Genomic DNA, 14,814 nt, shown 5'->3' with positions numbered 1-14,814 from the left:
TAAGGATATTTTTAAAAAATATTTTATTTATTTATTTAACAGAGAGACACAGTGAGAAATGGAACACAGTGAGAAATGGAACACAGTGAGAAATGGAACACAAGAAATGGAACACAGTGAGAAATGGAACACAGGGAGAGTGGAACAGGGAGAAGCAGGCTACCCGCTGAGCAGGGATCCCGGTGTGGGGCACGATCCCAAGACCTGAGCCAAAGGCAGACGCCTAACGACTGAGCCACCCAGGTGCCCCTGAACACTTATTTTGTACCGAACTTTAGATCCAGTCCTGGAGCTTACAAAGAGAAGAAAAACCCATCCAGGCTTTCAAGGGCAGAGAGAAAGTCGGTGTGATAAGCTAAACTGCAGGTATACAGTTAGTACACCAGCAACTCAGAGATGAAGGTCATAAACTTACCCTTGGTGGTTAGTTGAGGAGAGGCTGGGAGGTCAAGGAAAATGTCATCCAGCGGTAATCACTTGGGCTGAAAGATCAAACCCGTCTTTCAAAGTTGACAGAATTGCGTTAAAGGACACATAGGCCATGCCATGGAAAAAAGTAACCTACCTTGATATTTGTGGGTAAAGAAGAAGGACGGAGAAGCAGTTGAGAGAAAGGAAGGAACGGAGGGAGGAGGAAAGTGGTTGGAGACCAATATGGAGAAATACTTAGGGATAGTTAGGTTATGGCACCTTGATGACAGAACGAAAGTAATACAGGAAAGGCAAGGATTTCAGAGGATCCCCACGTGTCTAGCTCAGGTAACTGGACCAGAAAGCAGAAATACAGTTCTGCCATATAATTCGGCATATACACACACAAACACACACAAATATACAGGTACTAAAATATATGTATAATGAAACATATATACTAAAATACATAGTTAGATATATGCATATTAAAATGTGAGCAAGAATTATTGTATGTAACATAAAGAGCGTTAATACCATTGCTGCTGTAAGGTGGGTGGGCTTCTTGATCTTCCTCCTAAGTCTTATTTCAGGTGTGGACACTGAGAAGGCGGCTTCCACTCACCCATCTATTCCCTCCTTCTGGGTTAGCAGCAGGTCACCCTGGGCCTCGGCTTTACCGAACTACATTCATTTTCTGTCCTTCATTCTTTGCTTTTGTTTAATTTTTGTCCTGATATGTTTAATTTGTAAGTACAGCTTTTTAAGTTGTTTCACAGTTTGAAAAATAAATCTTAGCATCCCCCTTACATAAAAGGTCTGTTGTTTTGGGTTGAATATTTTCTGAGATAAGCTTTTACACATAGTCTAAGGTTTGGTTGGGTTTTGTTTTCATTTCTTGGGAGCTAAGTATGCCACAGAAGTATTTGACTAAGATATATCGTGCCTATCTGTGCCTAATGAACCACTAACCCACACAGTAAATGATGAGTGACAGTTTAATCAATCCAGTTCCTTCGATAGTCACCAAGGGCACGTGGAGTGTAATTTTTTAATCTTTCACTTTTCAAATACTGCAGATGCCAACATGAAAAGATCACATCTGTTATGTGGAATAAGTTTTCTCACAAGTTAAAGAAAAAAATTTTTTTTTAATTTTGATCTTTTAGAAGCTAACCTCCTAGGGAATTAAAGTCTTTGGTCCATTTTACAAATACATACATTCCAACAAAGAAAAGTGAGATAAATAAACGGCCACCTTGGCGCGTCGATCATGCTGGCTTTAATTGCATAATGGTGCATTTCAGTGAACCATGGCTAAATAAAATTACCTATTAGGTTAATTAATATGGAACCTTTCTGAGTTAGTATTGCATCACAGTGTGTAAAATTCAGATTGTGTGTAGGATTTAATCTAATTTACTTCACCAGTCTGCTGTTTCTTTGTTGTTCCTTTGGCTAGAGCCGGAATACATATGCAGAAAATTAACCCGAGATAAACAAAACAACTCCTTTCAAAACAGAATTACCTAGATTCCTTTGTATTCATGTTCCTCAGTTTCTGGTCCTGTGACCAGCAGCATCTGCATTGCTTTTGGGAGGCTTATTAGAAATGCGAGATTTCAGGGTTTCAGGGTGCCTGGGTGGCTCAGTTGGTTGGGTATCTGACTCTTGATTTCAGCTCAGGTCATGATCTCAGGGTCATGGGATCCAGCCCCGAGTCAGGCTCTAAGCTGAGTATGCAGCCTGCATGAGATTCTCTCTCTCCTCTCCTCTGCTCCTCCCCCCACTCCTCACACTCTCTCACTTTCTTTCCCTCTCTGAAAAAAATAAACAATAATAAATAAAAGAAAGAAAGAAATGGAAGATCTCTGGCTTCAGCCCAGACCTAGTCAGTCAGAATTCTGGGTTCTACTAAGGTCTCCACCTGATTAGCATACACAATAAAGGATGAGAAGCAAAACTTCAGGTGCTTTTTTACTGACTGACACATAGGCTTTGGGGAGATTTCTGGTGCCAGCTGAAAGTTGGAAGAGAAAAGCAAAAGAACTAACTTGCTCCGAGTTATGGTTCTTCTCATATGCTTTCTTCCTGCTGGAAGCCGCTTAACACTCTGTCTGTCTTCAGCCCGCTTTCCAAATGTTTTGACAAGGGTGCTAGTTTGGAATGGTTCTAAATGGTTCTCTGAACTTGAGTAGAGGCCTCCTAAGTGCAGTTAGGAAAGTCTGCATGGAAGGGACAGGTCACCCCTCCTCGTGGTAGCATGAGCTGGGCAGGTCACTGGCGACACTGTGCCATGTCCCCACCCAGACTCTGTCGTTAGGCTCTGCGACTGGAGAATGGAACTGTCACTCGTCTGCTTAAAGCTTTCCATCCTAAGGAATCTCAAGCCTTTGCTAATAATACATGGATAGGGTTAGAAGCTCAAATCTAGGAGAGGGTTTTTTCCGTGTTTTGTTTTGTTTTGTGTTTTTGTTTTTTGAGATTTTGATTGCACCCTATTTTAAAACATAGAAGTCCTTCTGCATTGTGTCCTGGCACTGCACCCAAACTGTTCCCCTGAGAATTAGGAAAGAAGGAGGGCAATGTTTTATTTTTTGCTGACCAGAATAAGATTAATGCCGAGAGGAAAAATAATAAGCTCAAGTCCTGTTTTATATTTCTTCATGTAAGATAATCATCTATTGGGCTAATTAACATGTTGTAATACTAATGTCTTCATGAGAAAATTGAGTATTCGCCACTTGAAAGGTCATGTGTCAGATGCAGATAAGAGCTGAGGGGTCTATTGAATCCCTGTTTTTGTTGAAGGATATAAAGTTACCCAATGGGATTTTAATAATCAGGTACAGTGCATCTTAACTGATGACAATATTGACTAACCCGATCTCATTCAGGTCTGGTGGGGGTGGGGGCTGCTCTATGGCCAAAACCACTTTGACTCATTTGAGCTGTGTCTTTCAAAGGAAGAGACCAAATTCTGGTTCTGAGAACCATGATGGTGGCTGGCCCACTTATAAGTAAATATATTACAGTTGTGGAAAATAGCATGAGAAGCTGGAGTTAAGGGACCTAACCCAGTCTGAGAGATCAGGACGCCTCCCCAGAGAAGTGGTGGTAAGCTTGCCATTCCCTGCTCTGATGGAGAAAAGCTTTTGCCCCTTCTCTGGGAATGCCATTTTTTCTCTACATTCACACTCCCTGCTAATGCCCCAAAATAGTTCAGATAAACTTTTCATCTTGAATTCCTTTGCCAGAGAGTGTGCTTATCAGTTTTCAAATACTTTATATCAAAATTCATCTCTGATTAGCTTGCTACCCAAGTTATTTCAGGTCAAACCTTAACTGACATCTTGTGATCTAGCCCACAGTTCTAGGTGGCTCGTGCTGCTTCCAAGGAAAGTTCATCGAAATGCACAGAGGTTCTTTTTCTGTCATATAGTGAAAACTCAGAATGGTACAGCTCCTCTGCTTAAAATGGCCAATTCTATATACAGTTCCAAGGAGACGCAGTCCTTCTCATTTTTTTAATACTAAATTTTAAATTTTAGAATAGTTTTAGACTTACAGAAAAACTAAAGACAATAGAGAATTCCTGTTTCCTCTTCACTTGACTTCCCCTGTTGTTAACCTCTTATACTGTTCTGTGTGCTATGGACAGATGGTTCGTTTGTCTCAGCTGAGGCCCCCACGGTGTTCCATTGCTGTGAACTAAACAACTTCATTTTGATTTCATTAGTTTTCCTTAATTTCTTTTTTGTATTTAGGATCCCATCCAGGATAGCATGTTACATGTAGTTGTCATGTGTTCTTAGATTCCTCTGGGTTATGATAGTTTCTCAGACTTTCTTTGTTTTTCATGACCTTGGCAGTTTCGAGAAGTACCAATGAGACATTTTGTAGGCGGCCGTCCCTCAGTTTGGGTTAATCTAATGTTTTGGGGAGAAAGACCACAGAGGTGAAGTGGATTTTCTTATCACATCACATCAAGGGTACATGCTAGCAGCATGACTTATCACTGGTAAGGTTAACTTTGATCATATGGCTAGGGTCTTGTTTGCCAGCTCTCTCCATTGTAAAGTTATCATCCATCTCCCATCCTTGCCTCCATACTCTGCTCTGAAACCAGGTTGCTCAGCTCAGCTCTTACTTGGTAGTAGGGGGAGAGGGAGGGAGGCTTGTATTGCTTTTGATTTGTTCAGTAACCAATATTTTTGAGCCGTTACTATGTGCTGACACTCTATTCTGCCCTGGGAACAAGATGATGTGAACACAACTTTGTTCCTGATCTTGGTCTTCCAGGATCAGAGGGAACACACCCCCAAAAAGCAAAGACAAGTGAATATCCTCTGAATGTGAGGAAGGAAACAAACTAGGGGATGGAGGGGAAACATGGAGCCTGACAGTAAGGGGAAACCCACCTTACATATGGTGGCTGGAAGGACATTTCTGAAAGGAGCTGTTTGAGCTGACTCCAGACTAGCAAGCACTTACCCAAGCACAGAGTGAGGGAAAATGTGTTCTGGGAGGAGGAACAGCAGTTCATATGCAGATCGTGAAATGGGGAGGAGGACGGGGTGTTTCAGGAACATAGCAGAGCCACATGACTAGACTGAGGAAAGCTCATGGATAGAGGTGTGATACAAAATTGGCGAGCATGTGGGGGCTTCCTGCGCACAGGTCTCCATTCTTAGTTTTAAGGTAGAAAAAAGCTCAAGCTATAATTTTAATAAAAATCTAATTAATTTCCTCTTATCACACAGACACACTGATGTTAGATGTGGGTAGAGGGAGAGCAGATGGAAAGAAAATAACTTGTAATCATTTCTAAACACAACTTTATATTTATATTATATTTATTTTCATTTATCAGGTAAGTTTTTCTAATATTTATAAAAATAAAAGGTAGTACTTCCACACAATAAAATTTGGCCTAAACACAAAAAAAAACTTCTGAAAAAATTTCATAAAAGTAAATTCTCCTTCCCTCCAATCCATTATTCAGATCAACTCACAAACTCTCTCTCGAGAAGAAGAAATTCTTATAGAAATGGTCGTATAAACACTGTTATTAAAAGTCACCCTACACATGTGCTCCCAGTTTATCTCTTAGTTAAAAATACTTTAAGATTAAAAAATACACTTAAAGATTAAAATATCCATCTTCAGGTTTTAAAAATCTACTAATTTTTTGGGAAGATGCATGGAAAGTCTTAAAGCGTATCTACCATAGGAAAAGTGCTGAGGAAAAGAGTGAAAACCAGATCATTTTTGAGAGCCCATTTCAATTAGTGATTTATTCACAAATAATTGTATGTATTTAATATGTATTTTCTTCTATTTTTTTCTCCATAACTGATGAAGGTGATTTCTTCTATTTCCAAGTATGCTTTTATGCAAGTGAAGTGTAACATAGAGCAGGCTTTGGCAAACTTTGTCTATAAAGGACCAGATCGTACGTATTTCAGGCTTTTCAGGGCATATGGTCTCTGTAGCAGCTCTTCGGCTCTGCTGTGAGGACAAGAAAGCAGCATAGACAACATGGAAATGAATGTGCAGCGGGGCTCTAATAAAATCTTGTTTATGAACACTGAAATTTGAATTTCATATGATGTTCATAAGTCATCAAATATTCATCTTTTGGTTTTTTTCAACCATTTAAAAAAGTCAAACCCAGTCTTAGCTTATAGGTTATAAAAATGGACGCTGGGCAGGATTTGGTCTGCAGTTTATGGACCCCTGTGTATTATTGTGTGTGGCTATAGGGTCCTGTTTTCTCTGTCTGGAATGCCCCATTCCCACTGCCGTGACATCACCCCTTAAGGCACCAGGCTCCACTTTCCTAGTGTCGTTAGACTTCAGTAGTCCAAGTGCTTCCAAACTCTCCACACTGGGCTGAGCATGTCCTTCTCTGTTCCTTTGGTATTTGTCATGGGAATTGGTAGAATTACTGTGTTTATAGTACACAGACATACTTGAACTCCTTCTTGATAGTTTCCCCCTAACTGAGGACAGTCCCAAAAGTTTACATGGCTGTACCAATCAGGAGAAGAGAAGCTGAAAGAAAAGAAAACTTTTCTATTAGACTATCAGAAAAGAAAGTCATCATTACGCTAGAGGAAAGACTAAGTTATCTCTGTATTCTCTTTGTAGAAAATATTCTCAAATTCTTACAGAAGAGGTCATCAAAGATTATGCAGCCAGAATTGTAGAAAGAAAAGTATTAGAGAAGTGTGTCAGTTAATAAATATATTACATTATTTTTCTGAATTTAATATTATTTGTCCTATTTGTTGGGTTTAAAAATTTGTGATTTCTTGTGATTTATTTTCTCATTCGGAGTTCACTTTTGTACTCAATTTTTTATTCATAATTTTATATACTTTTCCAAATATTTATTTATTTTAGAGAGAGAGTGCGCATGCAAGTAGGGAGGAGGGGCAGGGGGAGAGGGGAGACGGAGAATCTCCAGCAGACTCCCTGCTGAGCACAGAGCCGGACACAGGGCTCAATCACAGGACCCTGAGATCCTGTCCTGAGCTTAAGTCAGGAGTTAGCTGCTTAACTGACTGAGCCACCCAGGTGCCCCAAAATTCTACACTTTTTCAAAATAAGAACACCCAAATTGTTTGACCTTCAACCTTAAAGCGCTGTCCCTCCATAATCATAATTACAAAGAATTATCAATTCCGGGGCACCTGGGTGGCTCTGTCGGGTAAGCACTTGGGATTCTCTCTCTCCCTCTGCCTCCTCCAGCCCCGCACCCTGCTCTCTCTTGCTCTCTGTAAAATAAATAAATAAACCTCTAAAAAAAAAAAAAGAATTATCAATTCTGCTTAAAATCTTATTTTGAACTGTGGTGAAATCACACATCTGCAGCATAAATTAAATTTGGAAGTTTTGAGTTTAGAAGAACTTAAGGCTACGTGAGCATGGGCAGGTGTTTCATACATTATCTTACCAGGTAACCAATCCTGTGTGAGCTTGAACACACTGAATCCTGCGACAGCTTTAATTGTAAGCTTTGTGACCAGTTCTTATTCTTGAAAAATTTAGACTCTGTGGGTGACAATTACATAATTATTCAAATTGTCAAAAGAAGCAACAAATTAAAGGAGACATTTCCTGAAATAAGGTTATATATCATAAGTATAGAACTTAAGTGATTGAATTCTCTCTCAGTGAGCCACAGGGCAGTCGACTTCATCTATCAAGAGTGAGGGAGTGCAGGGGAATAGAGAGTAATGGGGGGGAAAAATAAAGTAGGCAGTAGTCCCTTGGTATTAAATTGAAGGGCTTTTATTGCTGTGTGGGAATAAGGCAACTCCAGTAATAAAGTATTCTGCCAGGCTATAATACATTGATACATTTGCTACTTCTACTTTTTAATTTTCTTGTGCATTCTATCCCCTTTTATATACCCTTGAAGTATAATTCTGTCCACTTTATTACTATGCCCTCACACATCTTTGGAAAATGATGTCATCAGAAATATCTACTAGAAACAAGAGTCTGTGTCCCTTAGCCGGCCAAGCAGATGAAAGCCTGTGGAAAGGCTTATCATTGTATTCCAACTGAGTGAAATTGCAGCATAGATTTATCTTTAACCCACTGAGCCACCCAGGCGCCCCAGCATAGATTTATCTTTTAGTCGTTCTCAGTACCGTGTTACGGAGATGATCTGGACCAAGCAAGAGAAGTGGTAACAACATATCTGTGAGTGTGTGTAATGGTTACATCACCTGCCAGCTTGGCTGCCCACTTGGACGCATACCGAGTGGGGGCAGCTGGGGCTTGTGCTGAGGGTCTCCACACTCCTAGTTGCAGCCTCTGCTGGGAAAGACAAAAGCCGAATGACATTGAGTGGAAAGTATATTCTCAATGTCGGAAGGAAGGTGTCAGTAGCTGTTGAAGATCTGAGCTATTTTATGTAAACGTAAATAAGTAGACAATAGGGGCACCTGGGTGGCACGGTCAGTTGAGCATCCGACTCTTGGTTTCAACTCACGTCCCAGTCTCGGGTTGTGATCTCGGGCCATGTCGGGCTCCACGCTCAGCACAGAGTCTGCTTACTGATTCTCTCTCACTCTCCCTCTACCCCTCCTGCTCGTGCTCTCTCTCTCTCTAAAATAAATAAAAGAATCTTTTAAAAAAAGATAGTAGAAATGTAGGTCAATAATTTCTTAAAATAATAATTTCTTAAAAAAGAATTATTGACATAAAAATTTGGAGGGGCGCCTGGGTGGCTCAGTGGATTAAGCCGCTGCCTTCGGCTCGGGTCATGATCTCAGGGTCCTGGGATCGAGCCCCGCATCGGGCTCTCTGCTCTGCAGGGAGCCTGCTTCCTCCTCTCTCTCCTCTTCCTCCTGCCTCTCTGCCTACTTGTGACCTCTCTCTCTGTCAAATAAATAAATAAAATCTTTAAAAAAAAAAAAATTTGGAAAGACACCAAATTGAAGCTTTAGTCCTAACCAAGCATCTGAAGCCCCAATATTTATAAGAATATCATTGCATTTTTAGTTTACTGATAAAATGATTGTCAAAGTGTATGTTGTGTCTCAAATCTTAAAATGAAGACAACTTGTGTTAAACCCAATCTTCCTAGAACACTGATTTTTAAATTATTTGTTATTTAAATGGAACTCTTTTTATGATATTTTACATAAACATCTATTTGTTTTTAGTCATTTTGATTCGGTTTACTTTTGGTATTTAGTTTGGATAGTAATTATGTGCTATAACAGAAGAGATTTCTGCAAATTCATTACTTCGTTAATTCAATACATTCTTTATATACAACTGTGATAACAAGTGGGGCAGTTACAGAGATGTAGTCCCTTGTCCTTAACCTCTAAAGGATCAGAAGTAAATTAGACACAAGGGTTTTGCTCTCCCTAAGTTGAATATGAGTGCAGCAATTGAAGAAGTATGCCAGTATATTCATGATTCCATCAGAATGCTTTCAGGAAACAAAACCATTCAAGGTAAAACCATTTTACACACACACACACACGTGATGTGTGTGTGTGTGTGTGTGTGTGTGTGTGTGTCCTGGAGAATTGCTAGAAGGTAGAGAGTGCTAGCAAAAGCAATGGATTATCTGAATATCCAGGCCTTAGGAAGGCAGAAACCAGGTCAATTCATGGGACTTCATCTGCAGAAAAACCATTCTTGTTAGTCATTAATATGACTTATCCCATCGACATATGCTAGTTTCTTTCCATCTCTCTCCCATGTGATTGTTCGTTGAAGTCCTGGCAGATGTATCTGACCGACTCTCTGCCTATACTATGGATTGGCTGTTCCCACTGGGTTGGGTGCAGGCCGCTGTGGTCTAGGAGGCCAGTCTCCTGATCGGCTGGACTGTCTTACTAGACAAGGACTTTGAGCACAGCCTGCTGAGGTAGGAGGGGAGTTGGCCACAGTAGATGCCTCCTGTATTGAATGAGAACTTAACAAAGTAAACTCAATAAGGGAGCTCTTCTGTCTGCTGGAATGTTCGTGGAAGGCTCTGTGGAAGAAACGACATTTAAATTAGATTCTAGAAGTTGGGTCAGATTTATATATTAAGAGCAAGTAAATGAAGAAGGATGGAGTTGTAGGTTGTGAAGCAATTTGAGTCAAGCTGTATGGGGCTGTGCTGGGCCTGCAGGCAGGTCAGTCTAGCCCAGTGATCCTCAGGTCAGTGCAGCTTCCCTGAATCCCCTGAGCAGCCTGAGTCAGCACCTGGGATCCAACTTAGACTGATGGAAATAGGATCTCTGGGGTTTGTGTTCAGATTATTTGCAGTTTTTAAAAGTTCCCCTCAGATGCTTTTGACGCAAAGAGAGGTTGGAGAACCCCTGGGCAGCTTGAGAGGACCATATATTAAGAATTGGTGAAATAGGTTTGGAAAGGGACATTTGAAAAAGACCGGAGACTTTCTATATCAGGCTGAAGAGTTTCTTGACTATTCCCTGTAAATAGGATGGAGCTGTGAGCATTATATGTTATTGGCTGCCACCGTTTTCTGAGCCCAGTGTAGCTGCATCTGTTAGAGACCTTTCAGGGCACTAGACAGAGAAGGAAAGGAAAGAAGCAGGGTCTAGATATATGTGGCAAAGCCCTTGGTACTCATTAAGAATGTCATTTATTCATTGTTTCTCTATAGGAGTAGATGTCCTCATTCCAGATTTAATTTTCCAGGATATAGTGGAGTTTTTGTACAATTCTTTCTTCTCTCTTTAGGGGAGTTGGCTGCATCTTTGTCGAAATGATACAAGGAGTTGCTGCTTTTCCAGGAATGAAAGACATTCAGGATCAACTGGAACGGATATTTCTGGTAAGTTCTTTACAGAGTGCCTCTGAGAAAAATTGGTTTCTCATTCATCCTTTCATGACAAATTGTACAGTGCTGTTGGAAAATGATTTTAAACAAATTTATTGGTTATCACATTTAATTCTAACATTTTTTGTACCTTTGAAAAAGCTGGAAATCGGTTAAGAATTGTGTCTATGGACATTGGGGAGGGGAAGCGAACCATAAGAGACTATGGACTCTGAAAAACAACCTGAGGGTTTTGAAGGGTCAGGGGTGGGAGGTTGGGGCAACCTGAGGGTTTTGAAGGGTCAGGGGTGGGAGGTTGGGGGAACAGGTGGTGGGTAATGGAGAGGGCACGTTTTGCATGGAGCACTGGGTGTTGTGCAAAAAGAATGAATACTGTTACGCTGAAAAAATAAATAAAATGAGAAAAAAAAAAAAAAAAAGAATTGTGTTTTTAAACTACTGCACATGAATAATGTGCCAAAATGGTAGGAGACAATAGAATGTCAGTAGCAATGTAGAATAGTGGATTAAAAATGAGGGCTCTGGCAGAAGAATTTCAAACAATTTATGTAGGTGCCCCGACCCCCTTAAGTGGGTGGAGCTTAAGTCTCTGCCATCCCCACCCACTTAAATGTGGGCTTTAATTGGTAACTTTTTCCATCAAGTAGCGTTTGGAAAAAGGAGGGTAGCTTTAAAATGGAGAACAGGCAAACTACCTCAGCCAGGTTTTAAAGGCTTGCATCATCAAAGATAAATCATGCTGATAGCCTGTACTTTGATAAAATGTGTCACTGCCTCTGTGGTCTTCCTTTCAAAAACTCTAACCCTAGTCTAACCATAAAAACACATCACACAAACTTGAGGGACATTCTACACAATGCCTGATTAGTACTCCTCAAAACTGTCATAGTCATCAAAAACAAGGAAAGCCTGAGAAATTGTCATAGCCCAGAGGAGGCTAGGGAGCATGATAATTCAACATAGTATGGTATCCCGAATGGAATCCTGGAAGAGAAAAAGGACATTAGGGAAAACCGGAGACATCTGGTAAAAGTGGGCGGGTTAATAAATATCAGTGTACAGTTAGTTGTGACAAATATGCCATTTAATTTAAGATTTAAAGAAGAAACCAGTGAGGGGTATATAGGAATTCTCTGTACAGTTTTTTGCAACTTTTCTATCAGTCTAAAACTATTCTAAAATTAAAAGCATTTCAACTTCTAAAAATCTGCACAAAGAGAAAAATAAAATGTGTTCTTGTGCCAGACGTTCTGGATTTATCACCTGCACTGTCATCTTGGGCAAGGAATTTAGTTAACTGAGCTGTAGTTTCCTTGGGGAGAAATGAAGGCTAATAACAGCACCCATCTCATAGGTTGTTTTGATGAATAATTGACTTAATACACAGAAAGAGCTTTTAGAATAATGCCTGGCACATAGTTAATATCCCACAAGTTATTATTTTTATCAAAGCATTTTATACTGAATGTTTTGTTCAGTAGAACTTCCACATTAGCTAATATTCATATAAACCTATTTTTTAAAACATGGAATCAGAGCCAGACAAATTAAGGTCTTTGCTGACAGGATTCAAGCTGTATGCATTATAGCGGTCAATCACATTATCATACTTTTACCTTCTTGAGTAAGACTCCCATATGAACTCACTGGGGCAAATTTTAGTATGGACCGTAGCAAGAGATGAACTTACATATTAGCATGTATTTTAGATATGCAAATGCAGCATTAGCTTATAGCTTTCATATTAAATATAAGGAGGGTGTAGTGATATGAAATGAGACCCCCCCCCATCACTATTGTGTTCACTACTGTGTTCATCAGCAGTAAAATGATTACAAAAGTGGGCAATGGAAACTAGGGAACTGAAGCACACGTGATTCCTCCATGTTGTATCCTATATATCCCAGGTGCCCCTGTAAATCATGGCAGATGGAAAAATAGCAGAGTCCCTAATATTCTAGAAACCTTCTTCCAAGTGTTGCTGTATTGATTTCTTCTCCCAGAGCTGTCTGTATCAACTTTCCTTTTAATTTTACTTGTTTTTTTAATACATAAAGTCCCGCATTGAATGTTAAAATGTCTTATGATTATAAGAACAGTGCATCTGTATACAGAAAATTTCCAGTGTCTAAAAGGTGAAAAATCACCCTTTTGTCCTAATAAGCAGAGAAACCCACATTTAATGTTTTTACATATATCCTCCATTTCTATACACATTAAGAAAAATTAAATCATATTTTATATACTTTTTATAACTTTCTTTTTTCACTTAACAGTATGTAATTAACACCTTTCATTGAAAAATGAATCCAGAAACTTATTATTCTAATAACAAAGGAGTGTTTCATTGCATGGATGAGACGTTATTTGCTTAATCAGCCCATGGTAATAGCTTGTTTACAGTCTTTAACTATTATTAAGTACTGCCAGATACATCCTTTGTATACTAATCCTCTTAGTTAAAAATAATTATTAGAATTCAAAGTCCTTAATTCAATAACATTTAATTTTCGTAAATTTATTGACTATTCTTACACTTAGATCCCTTCATCTATAGTCATGAAACATTTCCTTCTCCCTGTTCCTAAGAAAACCTCTTACTGACTTGATTGAGATTATACTGAGCCTGTAGATTATATTAGGAAGAAAATATATAAAGTAGAGCTTTCCCATCTAAGAATAAATTATGTTTCTTTATTAATATTTTATGGTCCTTTGCATAAATATTCGGTTTTTATCACTATTTTCTCTTCCTGTTTTCTACCTAAGCTTTTATTTTCATTCAATTATTTTAAATAACTTTCCAGGACTATTTTCTTAAAAATATTATAAACTTGTTTATTTTTATGTCATTGAAAAAAATAGCAAAAGAGGGAATTTTAATGGGCTGTGGTGTGCATCATAAAAATTTTTACGTTAAAACATGTCTTCAGGGGGCTCCTGGGTGGCTTAGTGGATTAAAGCCTCTGCCTTCGGCTCAGGTCATGATCCCAGGGTCCTGGGATCGAGCCCCACATCTGGCTCTCTGCTCAGCAGGGAGCCTGCTTTCATTCCTCTCTCTCTGCCTACCTCTCTGCCTACTTGTGATCTCTCTGTCAAATAAATAAATAAAATATTTTTTTTAAAAAGTCTTCAAATATTTAGCCTTTTAATTTATTTGAAGCTGAACTATAATAATAATAATACCATTTAATTATATTCTGAGAATAATTTCCTAAACTTTAGTTTCAACCTAACTGTTCACTCTGCAATAATTATTGAATAATGCTTATATAACCTTGTTAAATTACTGATTTTTATACTAAAATCACTAACTTACTATATTTGAAATCAGAAAACTTCAAAAGGGAATCATATAGAAAGAAATATTTTCATATATACATTATTTCAAGATGAATTTAAAAGAAAAGGAAATGGCTATATAAATGAGATATATGCTACAGCAATAGAAGCAAAAAATGAGTTTCATAAAAGCATGATTTATTATAGAGTTAGTCAAAGATTTCATTTTATATATTATTGTTATAGTTCAGTGATTTATAATAGGTACTGTCTTGTTGGATTGCTTCCTGTTTGCAAATTTTCCTATTATTATTATTTGTAATGGCAATAATTTCCTAATTTTATGGGTATTCAGAGACCTTTGAGCTATGACTAGGCTTTTAATAAATCAAAGAAAGAAGATTGCAGACTTCCCGCGGGATATTGGTATGTGAAACTACAGTTTGCTCCTGTTAGAGCACAGAGCTCCTTAAATGCAGATAAATATCATGATTGATGGTAATAGTTTCTTCATTTACTGTAGTTTTTTTTTTTTTAACATGTGTGATGATTCTAACAAGTAAAATGTTCTTTGGCAATTAGGAGATAAAGGTCATTGTCTATATAAAATTGCTGCTTTAGAATTAAATAGTTTTACATTGTACTCTGAAGAATGAGACATGACCACAAAGAGAGGAATCTACAGACTTCTTAAGACAGTTAACGTTACCATCTTAAATCTTATTTTCTCTACGAAATTGTTTAAATTTGCAAAAAGCAAATTTATGTCCCATCAAATAAGCAGACTCTCTCGG

The 14,814-nt window shown here is 38.6% G+C and overlaps 1 protein-coding gene across 4 annotated transcripts in view; it reads left to right on the top strand.

Moving 5' to 3' along the window:
• Positions 1-14,814, top strand: part of CDK14 (cyclin dependent kinase 14) — a 723,342-nt gene that overhangs the window by 411,522 nt on the left and 297,006 nt on the right. For all 4 annotated transcript variants that reach the window (XM_046020428.1, XM_046020430.1, XM_046020427.1 and 1 more), the window contains one exon: positions 10,639-10,732. In XM_046020428.1, the coding sequence (XP_045876384.1) occupies positions 10,639-10,732 (94 nt within the window). The remainder of the gene's footprint in view (positions 1-10,638; positions 10,733-14,814) is intronic.

This window comes from Meles meles, chromosome 10 (genome assembly GCF_922984935.1).
Source record: "Meles meles chromosome 10, mMelMel3.1 paternal haplotype, whole genome shotgun sequence".
In the NCBI taxonomy this organism is placed as follows: Eukaryota; Metazoa; Chordata; class Mammalia; order Carnivora; family Mustelidae; genus Meles; species Meles meles.
Note: the sequence above shows the minus strand (reverse complement) of the source record. Positions and strands in the feature narration are given on the sequence as shown.